The 21,983-nt window shown below is 38.8% G+C and overlaps 1 protein-coding gene across 2 annotated transcripts in view; it reads right to left on the bottom strand.

The window, feature by feature from the left end:
* Positions 1 to 21,983, bottom strand: part of ARHGAP10 (Rho GTPase activating protein 10) — a 358,558-nt gene that overhangs the window by 40,896 nt on the left and 295,679 nt on the right. For both annotated transcript variants that reach the window (XM_043902572.1, XM_043902573.1), the window contains exon 19: positions 17,844 to 17,991. In XM_043902572.1, the coding sequence (XP_043758507.1) occupies positions 17,844 to 17,991 (148 nt within the window). The remainder of the gene's footprint in view (positions 1 to 17,843; positions 17,992 to 21,983) is intronic.

Genomic DNA, 21,983 nt, shown 5'->3' with positions numbered 1-21,983 from the left:
AAGTCTTCCATTAGGGAAAGAAAGGTGAGGGGACTATAAGAAACTAACCAGCCAACTGTCCATTAAGGAAAGAACACTAATTTCACTTCTCAGCAGTGAAAGGTGCACTGAGAGACCAACTCTAACTGTCAAGTGGAAAGAAAGGTTCCTAAAACTCCAGTGACCCCAATTCTTGGCTCTGCTGCAAGTCAATGCAGTGTCATGCTGGGCGGGGGGCAAGATGTCCCAGTTCCTCTCATTCCATTTGGCCTCATGGAACACAACAAACCGCAATGGGAACCACGATAAACTTAATAACATGCACATTAATGACAGTCAGAGTCTAGCTAAGAAAAATTCACTGCGGCAATATAATTTCTTTATCTGAAACAGTGTCTAAAAAAGCGAAATGTGACTCTAATGGAATAACCTCCCACCCTCAGTCCCCAAAGTCAAAAAGACAAAAGTACACAGAGATGCATCTTCCCCACCGACACACAAAACAAATCAGAGTAAAAGTAAACTCCTGTCACATTAAGGCACGAAAAGATGTAATGAAATTTCCATACAATTATAAAGTAGATTTTATTTTCTACTGCCTGAAGATGTTAAAAATGGAACATAATGCTTGCCTGAAAAGCTACCAAATGGCTAAGATATGCCAAAAGTATAAGCTGGGAAAAGCTGATGAGAGAATCAGCTGTGCTCTAATCACATGACATAAAACACAGACCCAATTACAATGTTAAAGCAGCAGCTAATAGGCATTAGGTTACCACTCCAGGAACCACCTCTGCTACTTACAAAGGTCAATGGAAGTCTGCAGCAATTCAATTACAAAGTGAGTAAGACCAGTTCAGTTGCAATGTCAACAGAAGTCAAAGCAAATTGCTTTAGTCTGTAAAGCAGAGAACATTTTTATGTCATAATCACAGGCCTCAGGCATTATTTACAGATTGAGATTTCTGCCTATATAAACAAACAAAAAATATGACCACCATCTACTATTGTCCTTAGGAACCAAAAAGTAATCAGATACTGAATCAAGCTGTCTTCCATAAACTTCTGAGGAAGCCTGACATTTTGACAGCTCAGGAAATTTAGAGCACTGTGCTCGGAACACCTTCCAGTCCAGCTGAGAAAGGAGGGTTGTTGGATTCCTAGCTATTTACCTGTTCTCCTCCCTTCCATTCTTTTCCCCTGAACAATATAAATTATCAATTGCCAGATGAAGACCTTAAGTAGCAACCAATAAGTCTCCTTACTAAGCTGGACAAAAATAACCAAAAATAAATGACTAAGTTACATTTTCTTGGAAAGCAGAAGACACAGAAAGTACATATGAAGCCCTCTATTTGTCCTCAGGAAAATGTAAGCTAAAATTCTTGAGTATGCACTAAATGTTGGGTGCTTACAGCCATTAACTCATTTGTTCTTGGCAAAAGCCATGAGGAAGTTTACTAACCCAAACTCATGAGGCTTGGAGGGGAATTTGCCTAGGTCATAAAAGACAAGCAGAAGAGGACAGGGACCGAAATCCAGGTTAGGTGACATCCAAACTTAACCACACATAATGCTGCCATTCAATAAAACTCATTGCTGTCTAAGTATTTCCACAAATATGTGCACTCAGTCACTGTGTCCAACTCTTCTGCGACCCTATAGACTGTAGCCCGCCAGGCTCCTCTGTCCATAGGATTTCCCAGGCAAGAACACTGGAGCGGGTTGCCATTTCCTTCTCCAGGGATTTCCAGTAATACTGATCCCCAAAATGCTAAGGCAATGAGACCATAAGAGCAGCCCAGGAGGGAGATGAAAGACGCATTAAATCCAACAGGAAAACACTACGCAGGGAGGGCTCCCCATTCTCAATGTGCTGCCAAGGAAGTTTCTCCAGGTCACCTCAGGCTAGTGGGACTCCATATGTTTCTCCTTGCGCTTTGCTTCGTGTTTTCTACTTCAAAATCTTCAACTTACACCCAAGACACCAAATAGTAAGCACAGCTTACATCAGTTAGGCTGAAACTGTTATAACTTAACTACACATATCTGTATGCATGTTTTATGTGTGTATGTGCATTTATATATGTATATAATGAAAAGGGAAAAGAAATAGGTACATTTAAAGATGAAAATCAGACTCTCACTTTCTAAGGATAACCACTGTCGTAGCTGACTAATATTCTTCCAGATTTATTTCTATGCTTATACATTTATTCACATAGTTTTCCTGTTAGAAAGGAGGTGATTCTGAAATTCTGTTTTATAACTTGCTATAGCCACTCAAAAACACACTATGTATATTATTTCTGTGGACACATTTGTGTTTGTGTGTGTGAGAGAGAGAGAGACTTGGAAGGTGAGAAGCCTGTGTGTGGTTAGTAAGGGACCTACATTGCTTGTGTTTGGCTGTAGAATACAAGGCTTCTAGGAGCACACCCACACAACAGAACACATGGAATAATACACAGCAATATAAAAGGAGACAGCTCTCTTTATGTGGGCATGAAAAGCAACACCAGATATACTGTAGTTCTTTTTTTAAATAAAGGACACAATTATATATATGCTTATGTGTATATGAAAGATTCTAGAAGGAAAAAACAAACTATAGGTTGAACCATGTCAAACTGCTGCTATTCAATCATTTTTGACACAGACAAACAGCAGGGCAGTTTCACACAGTACAACCCTACTCATAACAGTGGCTAGCAATCCAATTTGGAATTTCAACTTCGAAAGGATTTAAGAAACTATAGGCTGAAATGACATGAAATTAATATTGCTTTACTATTTTGAAGCACTAAATGAAAAAAATTTTGAAATTGCTGATATTAGATAACTTCAGAACTGAGAGGTGGCACTCTGGCATGGCTTGACGTATTAACAGGCGGTTACAGATCCGGTCTGCAGGTGCACCTGGGGGCAGGGACTGAAGTAATGGAATCGAACGGAGACTTTTCACTTTACTACTAACATAAGACCAGACACTCGTTCACTGAGGTAAACGGGTACAAACATCATGATAAAACACAATATAATACTGAAATAAAATGACTATTTTCCCTCCTCCTTGCCCATAAAAATGGGCATCCCTCTTTCCCTTGGGAGTTCATTTTTGTAACAGTGTATTGTATCCTGGGTTGAAAACCATCCTCACTTTAGGCCCTTTCTTCTCCATCTCTTTCATTAAACCATCACTCTGATTTCTTTATAACTAGCCACTGTTTCTAATGAAAAAACTAAGAATTATTCTTAAAATTAAAAAAGTAAATCAATATAGTGCTTGAAAGGCACATGGTAGCTCAGAAAAGATTGGTCATGGAAAACTCCAGAGAAGAGAAGACCCTGTGTTGAGACACTTGGGTTTGTACTTGAGCAGAGTGGTAAGGAGCCCAGCCTCTGGGATCTGACTGGTCAATCTTGGGATTGTCACTCGCCAGCTGGGAGACTGAAGGAAGCTACTGAACCTTCTCTGAGTCTCAGTTTCCCCAATTATAAAATACCGATAACAGTACTACCTAAAGGATTGTTATAAGGATTACATAAGTTTAACAAATAGTGCTAACAACAGTAGCTGGCATATATATAATATGGTATCTGTACCTATGCACGAGTGTTACCCTCTTCAATTACATATTCTATTAACACAGTAAGTATTAAAAATGTTAAGAGTCCACCTTTGAAATAATTAAGATAATAACCAGAGAATTAGAGTCACTATTTCTATTTTGACCCAAAGAGAAAACTAAAACCATGACCATCATCACATTTCAAGCTCAAAAATTCATGTTGCTAAGTTCAGAGAACAAATATTAGTACATGCAAAATATTAGATGTAAATAATTCACTGTAACAGGATTGAAGATTTTTTTTTTTCCCCCATCCAAGGGTGACACTGGACTTCTAAATACTGGCTCAGAAGACACACAGGAATGCCATGGGAAGTAGAATGAGCATTTAGGAGGAGTCAGGCTGCTCAATTGCGACCCAGGGTTCATAAAAGGCAATGAGAAGACAACTGGTTATAGGAGCAGTCTCCACAGCTGACTCAACCCCACGTCATTTTTTTCTTCAATAGCTGGGAAGGATTCAGTAAGTACAAACTAACTGGCCACAGGTTTGTTTGGTTAGTAATTGTATATGGCACTCTTTACTCCTGGTAAAATTTTTCTTTTGCTCCTCTGCACAGCTTGGGGATCTTAGTTCACTGACCCAGCAATTGAACCTGGAACCCAGCAGTCAAAGTGCAGAGTCTCAACCACTAGACCATCAGGGAAGTCCTGGGCACCTGGTAATTTTTATCATGGTCCATAAGAGTTTTCTGAGCAATCAAAGTCACTTGGACTTGGCCACATTGAGATAATACCTTTCCCTTCAAGATTTCTCCTTATCTTCCTGGCTACCAAAGGAAATGTTTCAAATCAGTCACTCCTGACAGCCTTAAAAAATCTATTTCATTCAGGATAAACAATACTTTGGTTGGTTTGAAAAGATGTTTCTTAGACAGCCCAGCTACCTCCTACGCTGTAAGCATTTCAAAGGGGGCTATAAAGAGAGTGACAGCTGCTTGAATTCAGAACTAGAAATTAAAATAAAAGCTATTAGAAGTGAAGAAAAAACCCACACCACAGGGAGACAAGCTTGAAAGACTTCTTCTCTCTTCTATAAATTAAAGTTACCTGCCATGAACTTATTTTCACCACAGAAAGCAGCTATGTATTTTTTTAAGGCATTAAATAAGCCTTTTTCCCCCCTCCAGAGAAAGGGGGAAATGTTCATCCCACACAGAAGCACAGTTAAGATTATAGAGGAAGTCATATAAGAAGCTGCCTCGTGCTTTGTCGCTAACACGACAGGGGCTGAGCTTCAGGGAGGCAACTGGGGAGACGCCCATGCAGAGGAGGCAGCGTGCAGGATTTATGGGCAGGCCACAACTCAGTCACAGCCCTGACATTCCGACTGCCTTTTCCAACCCACTGATCTAATCACTGCGATAGTGAGACATAATCTGTCTACACAGGCTGTCACCGAGTCAAGCGTGATCTTAGATTTAACTTCACAACACGGTAATTCCATGCTACGGAACTGTGACTTTGCTCTGAGAAGATGATAAGAGGTCTTGACCCTCGGGAAGTTATTATCCAGGGTCCACCCAGGAAGGGTCATGCAAAAAAAAAAAAAGGTAAGAATCGCGAGATGACCAAGCCTAAGACAAAGATCTACCTGTGACCAGTTACTTGGGTTGGTTATCCTTCTATGCAAACGGAACAGATATATCTACAAGGAAATGCCAATAGCTCTGAAAATCCACATCTACCAAGGTTTTACACCAGTTCTTCTCTCACATAAGGGCCCTGGTACAATTTGAAAGAGGATGGGGTAGTAACAATTTACTTACAAAAGCATGTCTTCATGAAGGTCATTTTTTTTTTTTTAAATATTGGAGTATAGTTGATTAATGGGCTTCCCTGGTGGCGCAGGGGTAATGAATCTGCCTGTTAATGCAGGAGATGCAAGAGGCTCAGGTTCAATCCTGGGTCGGGAAGATTGCCTGGAGAAGGAAATGGCGACCCGCTCCAGTAATCTTTCCTGGAGAAGTCCATGGACAGAGGAGCCTGGCAGGCTACAGTCCATGGGGTCACTAAGAGGCAGACACGACCGAGCACACACATGGTTGATTGACAATGCCATGTGAGTTTCAGGTGGACAGCTAAGTGATTCAGTTGCACACACACAGGTATCTGTTCTTTTTCAAATTCTCTCTCCACTTGAGCTCTTACAGAGTATGGAGCAGAGCCCCGTGCTGCAGAGCAGGTCCTTGCTGACTGTTTGAACTAGAGAAGTTGTACACGTCAACCCCAAACTCCTCATTTACCCTCTAAGACACTCTGCTGGGCCTGAGAGCAGGGAGCGCCTAGCGGCCATGACTGTCAGCCTGCCATCCTCGACTTCTACCGAAAGAACCGTCTTTGAGTATGTGGGTGCTGCCTGTCCTGTACAGAAGCCTATGAATGGATGGATATGTCTGTGAGGCAAAGTAGGAGAAAACTGAGTTCTGTAATACACTGTTCAGAATTTATGACACCATACTTTCTCTAGGAAGACGCAACATTTTAGTCATTATGTAATATTTCTCTATCCACTGGTTTTCATATACACTACTTATACCAAACCTATTTTCTAAAGCAGTTATACATAACAATATGTACTGATGACACTAACAAAATGAGAAGATTTCTTCCTTTTGATGAGAAGATGGTTTAAATATTTTTATCTAAAAAAAGCCTCAGGACCAGACTAAAATATAAACACAAGGAATAGATTTACCTATGAGCCTAAAATGTTGTTGATGATGATTGTTTTAATGACCTGCCTTCACCTTCCACATCTGATCATTGCAGAAGCCCCAAAACCTGCTTTAACATCTCTACCAGACAACTATTTATTTCCAATTCCTACTTCTGACTCAAGCCCAAACAACCTAAGCTTAAATTATCCACCCAGCCTTTTTCAAAAGCCTTCTTGATTCCTACAGACAGATTTGTTCTAATCTGATTTTAGAGACTAACGCATGTCAGGATAGGTTCCCTCCTTTAAGAAAGGAGAGAAATGGTCCCGTTTCATTGTTAATCCATCTCCCCTTCAACAGTTGTGTTTTCACATTTTTGCTGACAAAGCTCTACATTGTCATCATGTTCTCTACCACAGTGTAGGACTATAATACATGTTCAACAAAATGTGCTACAGTTAGCACATTGGGGATCCAAGTGGGAAAGTGCCAACCTAACGATACCCAAGTAAGAACTACTCTAAAACAATATCAAATCTTGCCAATTGGCTTGTAAGATGATTTTGTTTTCAACTCATTATAAGTCATATTTTTTATGTTGTCTAAACAAACAAACTGCTATATCATGTACAAAAGAAGATAGGCATAGAATACCTAATTACCCAAGAAGATACAAATAAAAACTAGTCCTGTGAATGTCTAGTTCTGTTTAAAATTAGAGCTAGCATCAAGGAAGGATTGGAGAGCTTAGTCAAAATTCAGATGATAATCTTCTCACTCACTCCCAACCTTCTTTTAAAATGTTTCCTCTGCCTTGAATAGGAAATAGCAAAGAATATACTTCATATAGCCTCATGAACTTTCCTTATATATGAGGACATTAAAACAAACAAAAGTCTCTCTTTATAGGAAAAGGTGCTAACAGTTGGGGGGCCAGCCCCATCCACCAGACACCACAGCGGGAGCCACAGTCCCACCAAAAGAGAGCACACGCTGCCCACACCGTGAATATTCCCTGAGTACCTAGCTCTGGTGGGCCAGTCAGGAAAACACTTCTGAGCCCCACAGGGAATCTCCTAGATAAGGGCATTCCTTCAATTCAGGGAGAGAGAGCTGATTTACCTAACACATAATGTCAACTACAAATCGACACTTGCCATCCAGCTCTACAAGGATTAAATCACGAGTTGCTGCAGTTGCTGAATTTTCAATACCCCCTGGAAGGAATTCATGGTGTGGAGAGCAGAAATGAGGCACTCTATGCTCTGGGAAACTGACAGGACAGGTTTTTAGAAAGTTAGATATTCTCAGGAGCTGATTTTATGAGCACAATTCTTGTATCTACTCATATCTAGAAAAGCACTAAAATCCTTCATGGCGACAATGGTTCCTTGTGACTAATGGAAACCTTCTGAAAAGAAGAATATGTGCTTGATTGCATGTACTCCCCCTTTACTGAAATCACATATATACTGACCTCCCCGCCCCCCTACCTCTTTGGAGCAGTTTCTCAGAGCTACCTGAAATTTTGTCTCCCAGGTTATAGTCCTCATTTTGCCCCAAATAAAACTCACAACTTTCACATTGTGCATTTTTTTAAAGTCCGTAATAGAAACAAACACAAAATGAGACAAAATGAAGAGACAATGGAATATTTTCCAACTAAAGAAAAAGACAAAGCCTCAGAAAAAGAACAAAAGAAAGCAAAGATAAGCAATTTACCTGTCCAGAGTTCAAAGTAATAGTCATGAAGGTACTCAATGAACTTGGGAGAAGAACAGATGAATACAATGAGAACTTCAACAAAGAGACATTAAGGATAAGAAAGTACCAAAAGTAAGTTATAACTGAACTGAAAAATACACTACAGGGACTCAACAGGAGACTAAATGAGGCAAGAGAATAAATCAGCAAGCTGGAAGACAAAACAACAGGCCTCACCCAGACAAAGCAGCAAAAAGAAAAAAAAAGAATTTAGGTGAAGATAAGCTAAGGGACCTTTGGGACAACATCAGGCAGAATATATTCATATACAGGGGTGACAGAAGGAGAAGAGGGAGAGAAAGGGGCAGAAAAGTTACTTGAAGAAATAGTGGTTGAAAACCTCCCTAATCTGTGGAAGGAAACAGACTTTCCAAGGGTCCAAGAAGCCTAAGAGTTCCAAACAAGATGAAACCAAAAAGACATACACCAAGACATACAATTAAAATGGTAAAAGTTAAGGATAAAGAGGTAATTCTAAAAGCAGCAAGAGAAAAAAAAATTGTTGTATACAAGCAAAGCCCCATAAGGCTATTAGCAAATTTTTCAGCAGAAACTTAGGCCAGAATGGAGTGATACAACATATTCAAAGTGCTGAAAGAAAAAAGTTTCCAACCAAGAATTCTGTACCCACAAAGTTATCATTCAGAACTGAAGTGGAGATTAAGAGTTTCCCAGATAAGTTAAAGCTAAACGAGTTTATCACCACTAAATCAGCCCTGTAAGAAATGCTAAAATGAATTTTTCAAGCTGAAAAGAAATGGCACTAATAAGAGATAACATATAAAAGTAAAATGATCACTGGAAGAGGTAAACATAATGAACAACAAATAATGAAAATAAACAAATAATGAATCAACTACTTAAAACGCAAATATGAAGGTTAAAAGACAAAAAGTAGTAAAATTAACTAAAATTAAAATAATGAGTCAAAAGCTGCACAAAATAAAAAGATGTAAAATGCGTCATCAAAAGTATAAAATGTGAGGACTTCCCTGGTGGTCCAATGGTTAAGACTCCATGTTCCAATGCAGGGAATATGGGTTTGATCCCTGGCTAGGGAATTAAGATCCCACATGATGTGCAGTGTGGCCAAAAATAAATAAATTCATTAAAAGTTACTAAAATAACTTTTTTCAAAGGTATAAAATGTGATGGGGGAGTAAAAAGATAAATTTGGACACATTCCAAAGCCTTAAGTGCCTATCAACTTAAAATAGGCTGCAGCTATCAACTTAAAATGGGCTACTGTGAAAATGTTATATGTGAATCTCATTGAAACCATGAGAAAAAGCTTACAGTAAACATACAGAAGAAAATGATGAAGAAATGTCAATATACCCCCACACACACAAAACCACCAAGACAAAAGAAGCTATTAATAGAAAGAGAAGGAACAGAGAAGAACTACAATAACAGCCAGAAAACAATTAACATAAAGGCAGTAAGTACATTCCTATCAATAATTGTTTTAAATGTAAAAAGACTAAATTTTACAATCAAAAGAGAGAATGGCTGAATGGAGACAGACTTCAGAAGACAGGGCACATACAAACTCAAAGTGAAGGGACATAAAAAAGACATTCCACACAAATGGAAATAAAAGGAAGCTGGAGAAAACTACACTCATATCAGACAAAATGGTCTTTAAAAAAAAGCTGTAATAAAAGAGAGAGAAGGGAATTATATAATGATAAACGTGTTAATACAGCAAGAAGAGATAAGATTTATAAATGTATATGCACCCAGTGGAGGAGCACAAGATATACAAAAGTGAGTATCAGTGGACATGCAAAGCAATTAATTAAAGGCAATACAATTATAGCGGGGGACTTTAACACCTCACTTACATCAGTGGGTAGATCATCCAGACAGAAAATCAATACGGAAACACTGAATTTAAACAATGCATTCAATCAGATGGACTTAATAAATATCTACAAATACAGAACATTCCATCCAAAAGCAGAATATACACTCTTTTAAAGTGCATGTGGAACATTCTCCAAGATAAGTTACATGTGATTTCACTAGTTTCAAGACTGAAATTACACACCAAGCATTTTCTCCAACCACAGTGGTATGAAACTAGAAATCAATCACAAGGAGAAAAAAAAAAAAGTAAAATCCACAAAATCATGAAGGTAAATAGGCTACTGAGGAACCAATGCATCAAAGAAATCAAAGGATAGATAAAAAGTATTTAGAGATAAAAACAAATACAACATGCCAAAACCAATGAGATGCAGCAAAGAAAATTCATAGCAATACAAGCCTACCTCAAGAAATAAGAAAATTTCCAATTAGACAACCTAACTTCACATCTAAAGAAACTAGAAAATAATGAAACGGAGATGAAAAAACAATAGAAAAGATGAATGAAACTACAAGCTGGTTTTCTGAAAAAACAAACAAAAACTGACAGGCCTTTAGTTAGACTTACCGAGGAAAAAAGAGAGGACTCAATTAAATACAATCAGAGATGAAAGAGGGGAAGTAACAATTAAAGAAATACAAAGAATCACGAAAAACTACTACAAACAATCATAAACTAACAAACTGTGGACAACCTAGAATAAATGGATCAATTCCTAGAAACATGCCATTTTCTAAGACTAAATCAAGAAGAAAGAAAATATCTAAACTAGATCAATTACTAGTAAGGAGGTTGAAACAGTAATCAAAAATCTCTCAACAAACAAAAACCCAGGCAGATGGCTTCACTAGCAAATTCTACAAAACACTCAAAGATTTAAAACCCAGCCTGCTCAAGCATTTCCCCAAGAAAAAAATGAAAAGGAGAGAAATCTTTCATACATGCTTTATGAAGCCAGAATTACCCTGATGCCAAAACCATATAAGAACACCACAAAAAAAGAGAAAATTACAGGCCAATACCTTGATGAATATAGATGAAAAAAAATCTCAACAAAATATTAGCAAATGAAATTCAACAATAGATTAAAAGGATCTTACATCATTATCAATTGGGATTTATTCCAGAGATGTAAGATTGGTTCAGCACCCATAAATCAATCAATATGATACATCGCATTAACAAAGCTAAAGAATAAAAACCATATGAGCATCTCAATAGGTGACAAAAAAAGCATTTCACAAAATTCAACATCCATTTATGGTAAAAACTCTCAACAAAGTGCATGTAAAGGGCATGAACCTTTACATAACTGAGGCCATATGTGACAAATCCACAGCTAACATCATATTCTAACAGTGAAAAGCTGAAAGTTTTTCCTGAAGATTAGGAACAAGACAAGGATGCCCACTCTCACCTTACTTTTATTGAACACAGTACTGAAAGTCCTAGTCACAATAATTATGGAAGAAAAGAAATAAAAGATATCAAAACTAGAAAGGAAGAAATAAAACTGTCACCATCCACAGATGACATAATACCATATATATAAAAGTCTAAAAGCTTCCAATAAAAAAAAGACTGTTAGAATACATGAATTCATTAAAGTTGCAAGATACAAAATCAATATATAGAATTTTGTGGCTTTTATATACACTAACAGCAAACTACCAGAAACAGAAATTAAGAAAACAATCCCATTTTAACTTGCATCAAAAATAATGAAATACCTGGTAATCAATTTAACCAAGGAGGTGAAAGATCTGTAAACTGAAAACTACAAGACACTAGAAAGAAATCAAAGGAGACACAAATAAATGGAAAAATATTCCATGCTCACAGATTAGAAAAATATTGCTAAAATATCTATGCTATCTACAGATTCAAACTCCTATCAAATGCCTATCAAAATTCCTATCAAAATGAAATTCCTATCAAAATGCCAATGGCATATTCCACAGAACCAGAACAAATAATTCTAAAAATTGTATGGAACCATAAAAGACCCCAAATAGCCAAAACAATCTTGAGAAAGAACAACAAAGCTGGAGGTATTATACTCCTTTTATTCCAAGTACACTACAAAGCTATAGTAATCCAAACAGTACGGTACTGGAGCAAAAGCAGACACACAGGTCAAAAACACAGAACCGAGATTCCAGACATAAACTTTCACACACATGGACAATTAAATTACGGAACAAATAACATAAAACGTAGAAATGACAGTCTCTTCAATAAACAGCACTGGGAAAACTAGACAGCCACATGCCAAAGAATGACCAGACACAAAAATTAACTCAAAATGGATCAGACACTTGAATGTAAGAGCTGAAACCATAAAATACCTTGAAAACGAAGGCAGTGAACTCACTGACATTGGTCATAGGTAATTTTTTTTGTGGATGTTACTCCAAAGGCAAGGGAAACAGAAGCAAAATAAACAAATGAGATTATATAATCCTGCACAGCAAAAGAAACTATCAACAAAATGAAAAGGCAAACCTACAGAATCTAAGGAGATATTAGAAAACCACATATACAATAAGGCTTAACACTTTAAAATGTCAGCGTATAAAGAACTCATACAAATTAACAATAAAAACAAAAAATAAATAAAACAACCCATGTTAGAAATGGGCTGAGGGCTTCCCTGGTGGTCCAGTGGTTTAAAGCCGCCTTGCAATGCAGGGGACACAGATTCGACGCCTGGTCTGAGAAGATCCTACAAGCCCATGAGCCATAACCACTGAAGCCCAAAGGCCCTGGAGCCTATGCTCCTCAAGAGAAGCCACCACCACAACAAGCCCATGGACCACAAGGAGGAGGAACCCCTAGTCACCGCAACTACAGAAGACCTAGGGCAGCCAAAAGTAAGGCAATAAATCAACAAAACTTTAAAACGGGCAGAGAATACGAGCACTTCCCAAAGAAGACATAGAAATGGCCAAAAGACACATGAAAAGATGTTCAACATCATCCATCATGAGGAAAATGCAAATCAAAAATCATAATGAGGTATCACCACACACCTGTTAGAATGACTATTCTCAAAGATAAGAAAATGCTGGAGAAGCTGTGGAGAAACGAGAACCCTGGAGCACTGCGGGTAGGAAAGTAACTTGCTACAGCCATTAGGGAAAACAGTTCCTCAAGAGATGAAGGACAGAACCGCCACGTGACCCAGCTATTCCACTTCTGAGTACTCACCTGAAGAACACAAAAACATTAATGCTAAAACACACATGCACCCCGATTTTCACTGCAGCATTATTTATAACAGCCAAGCTGTGGGAAACAACCTGTGTCCACTGACAGATGAATGGATATATGTGTGTACCATATATATTGCATATGTATATATGTAACTCAGCCATGAAAAAGAATGGAATCCTGATATGTGACAACATAGAAGGACCCTGGAAGTATTTTACTATATGAAGTAAGCCAGAGAGAGAAAGAAAAATACTGTATTACTTCACTCACATATGGAATCTTAAAAACAAACAACAATAAACAACAAATACAAAATAAAACAAATACATAGATACAGAAAACAGATTAGCAGTTATCAGAGGGAAAGAGGGTTGGGAAGTGGATGAAAGGGTTGAAGGTCAACTGTATGATGATGGATGATAACTAACTTGTGCTGGTGATTAACCTCTAGTGTATACAGATGTCAAATTATAATGTACATCTGAAATCCATGTGATTAAAAAAGAGGTAATAAGGACATAAATTTGGAGTGGGCAGGTGAAAACAAAAACACATTAACTTTTTTCAAGTTACTTTACTACCACTTCTGAGGAAATAAAAACACAGGAACATAAATTGAGAATAAAATAAAAGGGAATCTTTGATTTTTTCATCTACTTTTTAGCACTGAGCAGCCTACCTCATATTTCACTATTTCTCAACTGACTTAGCTAAAGCTACTCAGCTTTAAGGTTTTGAGAGTATAAAATGCTATATTAAAGTGAACAATATGGCTTCTACAAAATAATAAGATAAGAATTTCAGAGAAGATTTAACAGTTGCTCTAGAAATCTAGCCAGATACTATATCCATTTCAGTTCATATTAATCATCAACAGAGGTCCTTAGGAAACTACATTGCAAAGTTTCCTGCAAATAACAAGTCTAATATCATTAAATCACGTATTAACAAAGGGAAATAATGAGCCTACGTATGCAGTATGGTTAAATGTGTCAATGCCAATTATACCTTTGCTAAAGCAGTGTCAGACTTTATTTTGGTGGGCTCCAAAATCACTGCAGATGGTGACTGCAGCCATGAAATTAAAAGACGCTTACTCTTTGGAAGGAAAGTTATGACCAAACTAGACAGCATACTAAAAAGCAGAGACATTACTTTGTCAACAAAGATCTGTCTAGTCAAGGCTATGATTTTTCCAGTGGTCATGTATGGATGTGAGAGTTGGACTATAAAGAAAGCTGAGCACCAAAGAATTGATGCTTTTGAACCGTGGTGTTGGAGAAGACTCTTCAGAGTCCCTTGGACTGCAAGGAGATCCAACCAATCCATCCTAAAGGAGATCAGTCCTGGGTGTTCATTGGAAGGACTGACGCTGAAGCTGAAACTCCAACACTTTGGCCACCTCACGCGAAGAGTTGACTCACTGGAAAAGACTCTGATGCTGGGAGGGTTTGGGGACAGGAGGAGAAGGGGACGACAGAGAATGAGATGGCTGGATAGCATCACCGACTCGATGGACATGTGTTTGAGTAAACTCCAGGAGGTGGTGATGGACAGGGAGGCCTGGTGTGCTGTGATTCATGGGGTCACAAAGAATCAGACAGGACTGAGCAACTGAACTGAACTGAAAGTAAAGATACTAAGTATCTTTAATTAAATTTGGGGGGGGGGGGATTAAAAAAACATAATAAGAACCATGTGTAACAGCAGAGGGTATCTCCCCCAGTTCACACAGGCAAAGCTAGGACTCCGCTTTTCAAGCCTATCCTACTTCAGCTCATGCCATCAGGCTTGCTGACTGGTAATAATGACTTTCTGATTTGCTACATGTTGAACTGAAACCAATTCTAAGTGTTTTCCAGGGTTGGCTGTCCCATACATCACATATTATAGTTTCACACCCTACTGCATGCAGAAGAAGAAATAACATACTACAAACCACTTCACTCAAATACCAAATCTGTGACCGAAAAAGCTTAAGAAAATCCTCAAATAACACAACACTGCAAAGCAACTATATGCTAGTAAAACATTAAAAAAAAAGAAAGAAAGAAAGAAAGAAAATCTCTAGTCATCCAAACTAATTCCTTGAATCTTGGCAAATAAATTACCTAACTTAAAAAAAAAATAAATTTGTACTGGACTTTGTTAAACCTAATTTGTACTACAGTGAATAAATGGGGGGTAAGGGTGGAAACACACTTGCATTTAAATTTCCTACTGGACTCAAACCAGACAATTTGGAAAAATAAATCAACCAAAGTTGGCTATAACGCATACTTTAACCAAAACTAGATAAACATGAGAAGTGACCCAATGACCATAAATAAGAAAAAAATGCATAAAAATATTAAACTTTTGAAAATTCCAAATAGAGCTGAAAAACATTTAGTCCTGGTGATATGAAGAGATTTTTTTTTTGAAAGGGTAGAGTTTTCAGTATGCTAAGTAATCAATAACAAAGCTTTTTAGTATCCTTTTTCTGTATGCTTCCTTTCAAAAGCATTTTCACCACCTCTTCATTTATTTCCTTTTTTAGAATATGCAAAATATGGCTCCCACTTTGTTCTCTCTGAAACAATCCTTTTTTACACAATTTGAGTTTCACTAAAGCTGAGCTACAAATAGTTGGGGTGAGGGGAGAAGATAAATAACAGTTTTCAGTTGCTTTATCTTATGACCTGTGAGATAAAACAAAATCACTCCATGACCAAAATCATGAGCTTTTGTGGTCGTAACAACATTCAAAAAAAAACAAAGGCTGAAATCAAGAATTAACAAAAAGTTTATAAAAAGACAAAATGTAGATTAAAACATCATATAAATAGTGAATATAAAAACAGACTAAAGGAATTAAATATTTGTCAATCTCTTTTCTTTATAATTAAAAATTTTAAAGAATTATTATGTTAAAAATCAGAAAAGCTATGATTGTACACCATTTTGAATATATCCATAAAAAACATGCTAAATACCACTTCAGCAGTTTCTTATCCATTAAAAATAATCACTCAGCAACCCAATGATCAAAAGCTTAGTAAACTATATTCACATGACTGGATACTCTGATTCAGTTGCTAAAAATACCTGCCCCCCAAGTAGATGCAACGCTAAAACGAAAGGTCCCTCCTTGATCATTTCTTTTATGAAATGAGAGCCAATTCGATTTTGCTCAAAGTTGATGAGCCTGTGTAGGTACTGTTTCCTGTCACCTTGATTTCTTTCCCCCTCCTACTTTCCAACATATGCCTCACTCACTAATCTTTTAATTCCACCAAAGGACAAGTGAGATAAAAGTCAAGGTGCAATTCAAACCAGTCAGCTTTACTCCCTATTAGCAACTCTGGAGAGATAGTGAATGTGAGGGGAAAAAAAAAAAGAGGAGAGGATAAAAAGTTAGCTGGGCTCAGAAGCTGACACCAAGGACTAAAAGGCAGGTCTGAAATTAGAGGTTGCTTTAAATCATAGGACTTCCCTGGTGACTCAGATGGTAAATAATCTGCCTGCAATGTGGGAGACCCGGGTTCAATCCCTGGATCAGGAAGATCCCCTGGAGAAGGGAAAGGCTACCCACTCCAGTATTCTTGCCTGGAGAATTCCATGGACAGAGGAGCCTGGCAGGCTACAGTCCATAGGGTTGCAAAGAGTTGGACACGGCTAAGGCAATAACACAACAAATCATGCCCTTACTCTGGAAAATATGGATGTGACTGTAAAACTAACACTTGTATCACATGCACGTATGTCTTAAATACTTTAAAAGAATATTGGAACGCCTTAGCCCTCAATGTTATTACAGGAGGCATTCTGAGTCCTCCTGCACAGACCCCCTGGGAGTTAAAGACACATGTCACTTGCTGGCTTGGATCTTTGGATATCAGCTATGTGGATATTTGATTATACAGCTGCGTATGATGGAGGTACTGGATTTGTTTCTATCTTCATTTCTTCCCTCCCTTTGACAATCACCTCATGCCGCCAAACCAATAAAACTTCAGTAGTTTCAGTCTTATTCCCCACACCACTGACCACATGGTTACAAGTCAGCAACTGGGTGTGTGCAATGAGCTCACAGCCTTGTTCTGTAAGGATCACTGTTTAAAATTCCAATTTGAGACAGGTGGCAATGCTGAGACAGGTGGCAACCACAGGACACCAGTGAGCTGGAACAGGGTGGTTTGGATGGAAAGTGAGGGCTTCCACTGATCAGAGTCCCAGTGTAGCTTGGTCCACTCAGGCAAGCCCCGACCGTGGTCAGTTTGCCACCTCTGCCACCGGATAAGACACCCGCCTCAGGAGAAAGTCAGAAAACTGGGGCAAGGATGGTACAGAAGCACAGACCCAGTGCAACCGTGACCTGCGCCTTTGATCTCAATGCACTGAACATCAGACTGGATCTGCTCCTCTTGCAAAAGACCTGCTTTCATTTTAGTTCCTCTTGCATTTGTCTCAGGGTTATATAACCTCACAGGAGGTCACACAAGCCTCCCAAAAAAGAAATGTAAGCTGTCTTTTTCAAAGTAAAAAAAGAACCGTGCATAACAAAGACAAACACAAACTGAAACTTTGCATGCTCTTCCTGAGGCAAAAGCTTTACCCTCTCTGTTAATCTCAAAAAATTATAATCTTAAGGGTAGAAGGAAGTTTAAAAACACAAAGGATGGGAAACCATGGCCTGCCCTGGGGACAAAGGCAAGAAAAACGTAATGAACATCTTACCATCTTCCAGTTCAAGACAGAGGTTATATACAGCCACGGGTCTCTTAGTCCTCTGGCCTTGCCTCTTTGATTGTCTCGGCGGAGCATTTGGGGGTGCTGACAGGGGGACTGGCTCAGGCAATGTGGCATCAGGCGGGGTCCTAAAAATCTGCCATCGAAACACAAAGGACATTAATTGTTTTCCATGAACAGAAACTTGGGTTTTGCAACAGTATACCAATCCCAAACAACATTTGATTTGGAGTCCACCCCAAATGGGCTGCTGGAGCCAAAAATCCATGCCTTTAAATTTTGGGCATAAAATCATAAATCTTTTATTTATTTTTTAACAGAAGATTTCAAAATAAAATTTCTCATTAATAGTAAGTAAAAGCAACATCAAATCATTATATTTCAAAATAGAGTCATGCCCAAACTAAACAAGTCTAATCATCTCCACCAGATGTTGACAACGCCACAGCTCTTCATCCACAAAGGAAGTAACCAGGATAAAACACTAAAAACAAATATCCCATTCAATTTCACACAGGGTTATATTTATGCCAGAACGCTAGTTTCAATTTTTTTTTTTCAAACTACATAAACAGAAACATACGACTGCAAATATTTTTTACACATTTAAAAATAGCCTGTGCTTATGAAATTACCTTTCAGAGTCCACATACATTTTTCATAAAATGCTCTGTATGTTTAATCAATTTGTTTAATATCCTCCAACCTCCCTTAAATACTTCCCCTCTACTTATGAAACCTAGAATATCAGTACCTTCATTATCTACAGTGTCATTCATCTGTCAGCAACAACAACATTAATTCAAATATCCTGATTCTTTCCTCAGCAACATTTTTTCTTTGAGAATCGCAAGCTGCGCCATGCGTGCGTCCTAAGTCGTTTGTCCGACTCTTTGTGGCCCCGTGGACTGTAGCCCGCCAGGCTCCTCTGTCCATGGGATTCTCCAGACAAGAATACTGGAGTGGGTTGCCCTGCCCTCCTCCAGGGGATCTTCCCAACCAGGGATCAAACCCATGTCTCTTAGTCTCCTGCAGTGGCAAAAGGGTTCTTGACCATAAGTGCCACCTGGAACGCTCCAAACTGTGCCATATAGGGAAGCATATCACAAAGGTGATTTATAATAAAATTTCCATTGCTGCCAAGACCTGAGTTCAGAAGCTTCCCATCCCCAACACTGGAGTCCCTTCAGCCTTCAATGAAGTCCTAATATAAAATATTTAGACATCACCCTAACAGACACTGTATCTCCAAAGCACTGATGTTCTATATGTAGATACTTGGAGAAAGTCAGCTAGCATTAAATAAACCATAAATATAAAACTCACAATAAAAGGCACTGAGGGAAAGCCCCATTGTTGCATGGAGATTATTATTTATGCATCTGAATAAAAATAGGTATATGACCTGTGTATACAAGTGAGGGTACCACATATATGTATCACATTTACTAGCTAACCAACATGTGAGAATTATATTCACAATCTACAAGTTCTCATCTAAAAGCTATCATATACCAACAGAAATAAACAATTTCAATAGAGCATTTGCTTTATAGTACCATACTGCCCCCTCATGTGTAAATGGAATAAAAAATGGTTTAAATTACTATGGACAAATATTTGCTTGTGAAAATTTAATTTTGTGCTCCAACTGGTAACCTGCTAATACCGTATTTCCACAGACTTTGTGCTCCAATACGGTGCTCTGGCAAATAGCAGCTACTTATCTGCCTTAAAAAATCCCCTTCTGTGTACACTGTTGTCCACAGCTGGCTTTACCGCCCTGTGCCATCATTCCAATTAAGGAAGGTTGCAGAGTGACGGGAACAGGAGAGAAGTCAGGCGGTGAAGAGGATGACAGTGGTGAAAGAGGGAAGGAAAGACGGGAAAACCTGATCCCATGAGAAGGAACTAGCGCCTGTGTGTGCCCAACATTGGGAAGAGCCTGCGGTCTTATGTTCAATCTTTACAAACATGTCACCTGCCTCTGGACGCTACTGGGACAGGAGATCAAACAACACAGAGCCAGCATCCCCAAAGCGTAAACAGTGGAAAGGGCATACATGAAGAAACAGCGCTGGACAGCTGATAACCTTCTAAGCAGACCTTTCTAGAAGATCGCACTGACTGGAATGATGTGGATGCGGACAGCTGTTTCACATCCCCTCCCTCCCCCACCACACAGGGTGAGGGTGTGGGGAGTGCGGTGTGAGAGCAGTCCCAGTCTGCAGAGCCAGACGACCAAGCAAATCGGGACCCAGGCATCTGACTCCTAGATTCCTGGGCGAGGGCTGATCTGAGACATCCCAGGGCTGGGCCTCCAGAAGATATGAAACAGTTCAGTTTACATCAGAGCATCTAGGAGAATATTCAGTCAGTTAGTTCAGTCGCTCAGTCGTGTCCGACTCTTTGCAACGCCCATGGACTGCAGCACACCAGGCTTCCCTGTCCATCACCAACCCCCGGAGCTTGCTCAAACTCAAGTCTATTGAGTCGGCAATACCATCCAACCATCTCTTCCTCTGTCATCCCCTTCTCCTCCCACCTTCAATCTTTCCCAGCATCAGGGTCTTTTCTAATGAGTCAGTTCTTCGCATCAGGTGGCCAAAGTATTGGAGCTTCAGCTTCAGCATCAGTACTTCCAAGGAGAATATTACTCAGCCATAAAAAAGAAGAAAGCCCTGCTACAAGCAAGAATGTGGATGAGGGCAATGTGCTCAGTGAAATAAATCAGACAGATAAAGACACATATGATCTCACTTACACTGGAATCTTAAAAAGAAAAGAAATTTCGGGAAAAAAACAAATTCATAGAAACAAAGAACAGATTGGTGGCTGCCAGAGGCAGCTCTGCGAATGGGTGAAGGTAGTCAAGATGTACAAACTTCTTTGAATTATAAAATAAATAGGTTCTGGGGGTATAAAGTCCAGCATAGTGACCATAGTTACCAGTACTATATCATATACTTGCAAGTTGCTAAGAAAGTAGTCTTAGAAGTCCTCATCATAGGAAAAAAAATTGTGTGACTATGTGAGGTGATGTTGGATGGTAACTAAACTTACTGGGGTAATTTTTCACAATATATAGCCGTATCAAATTAGTTGTACATCGTCAAGTAAAACAACATTATATGTCAATTATAAAACTGAAGGAGGGAGTATATCTAAGAATGGGGATTGGGCTTTTAGGGGGGCGGGAGTGGTTCTGTTTTTCTGTGATTTGCATTTTAAAGCTCCCCAGGTGATTCTTTTGTGTAGTCAAGGCTGAGAAACAATTATTTAGATAGTCATTCCACTTTCCTTAGATGGACTAAATCTACATTGAAACACCAGAAAAGTTGTTTCAGAAAAACTAGCCCTGGACATATGCAATCAATTCCTTGGATCTTCCCAAGTCCTAATTAGGCATGAAATGTTTCAAAGATTCTAATGACCCACCATTCTCTCCATAAACTCTATGTGAATTAGCATTCAAAGAGCTAACCTATTAGATTGGTGGTGGTGGTTTGCTCAAAATTCTCCAAGCAAGGCTTCAACAAACAGTACCTGAACTGTGAACTTCCAGATGTTCAAGTTTGATTTGGAAAAGGCAGAGGAACCAGAGATCAAATTGCCAACATCACTGGATCATAGAAAAAGCAAGAGAGTTCAAGAAAAACATCTACTTCTGCTTCAATGCCTACGCCAAAGCCTTTGACTGTGTGGATCACAACAAACTGTGGAAAATTCTTCAGGAGATGGGAATATCAGACCACCTGATCTGCCTCCTGAGAAATCTGTATGCAGGTCAAGAAGCAACAATTAGAACCGGACATGGAACAAAGGACTGGTTCAAAACTGGTAAAGAAGTATGTCAAGGCGGTATACTGTCACCCTGCTTATTTAACTTAATGCAGAGTACATCATGCGAAATGCCAGACTGGGTGAAGCACTAGCTGGAATCAAGATTGCCAGGAGAAATATCAATAATATCAGATATGCAGATGACACCACCCTTACGGCAGAAAACAAAGAGGAACTGCAGAGCCTCTTCATGAAAGTGAAAGGATAGAGTGAAAAAGCTGGCTTCAAACTCAACATTCAAAAAACTAAGATCATGGCATCCAGTCTCATCACTTCATGGCAAAT

The sequence above is a fragment of the Cervus elaphus genome, chromosome 5, assembly GCF_910594005.1.
Source record: "Cervus elaphus chromosome 5, mCerEla1.1, whole genome shotgun sequence".
Classification (NCBI taxonomy): Eukaryota; Metazoa; Chordata; class Mammalia; order Artiodactyla; family Cervidae; genus Cervus; species Cervus elaphus.
Note: the sequence above shows the minus strand (reverse complement) of the source record. Positions and strands in the feature narration are given on the sequence as shown.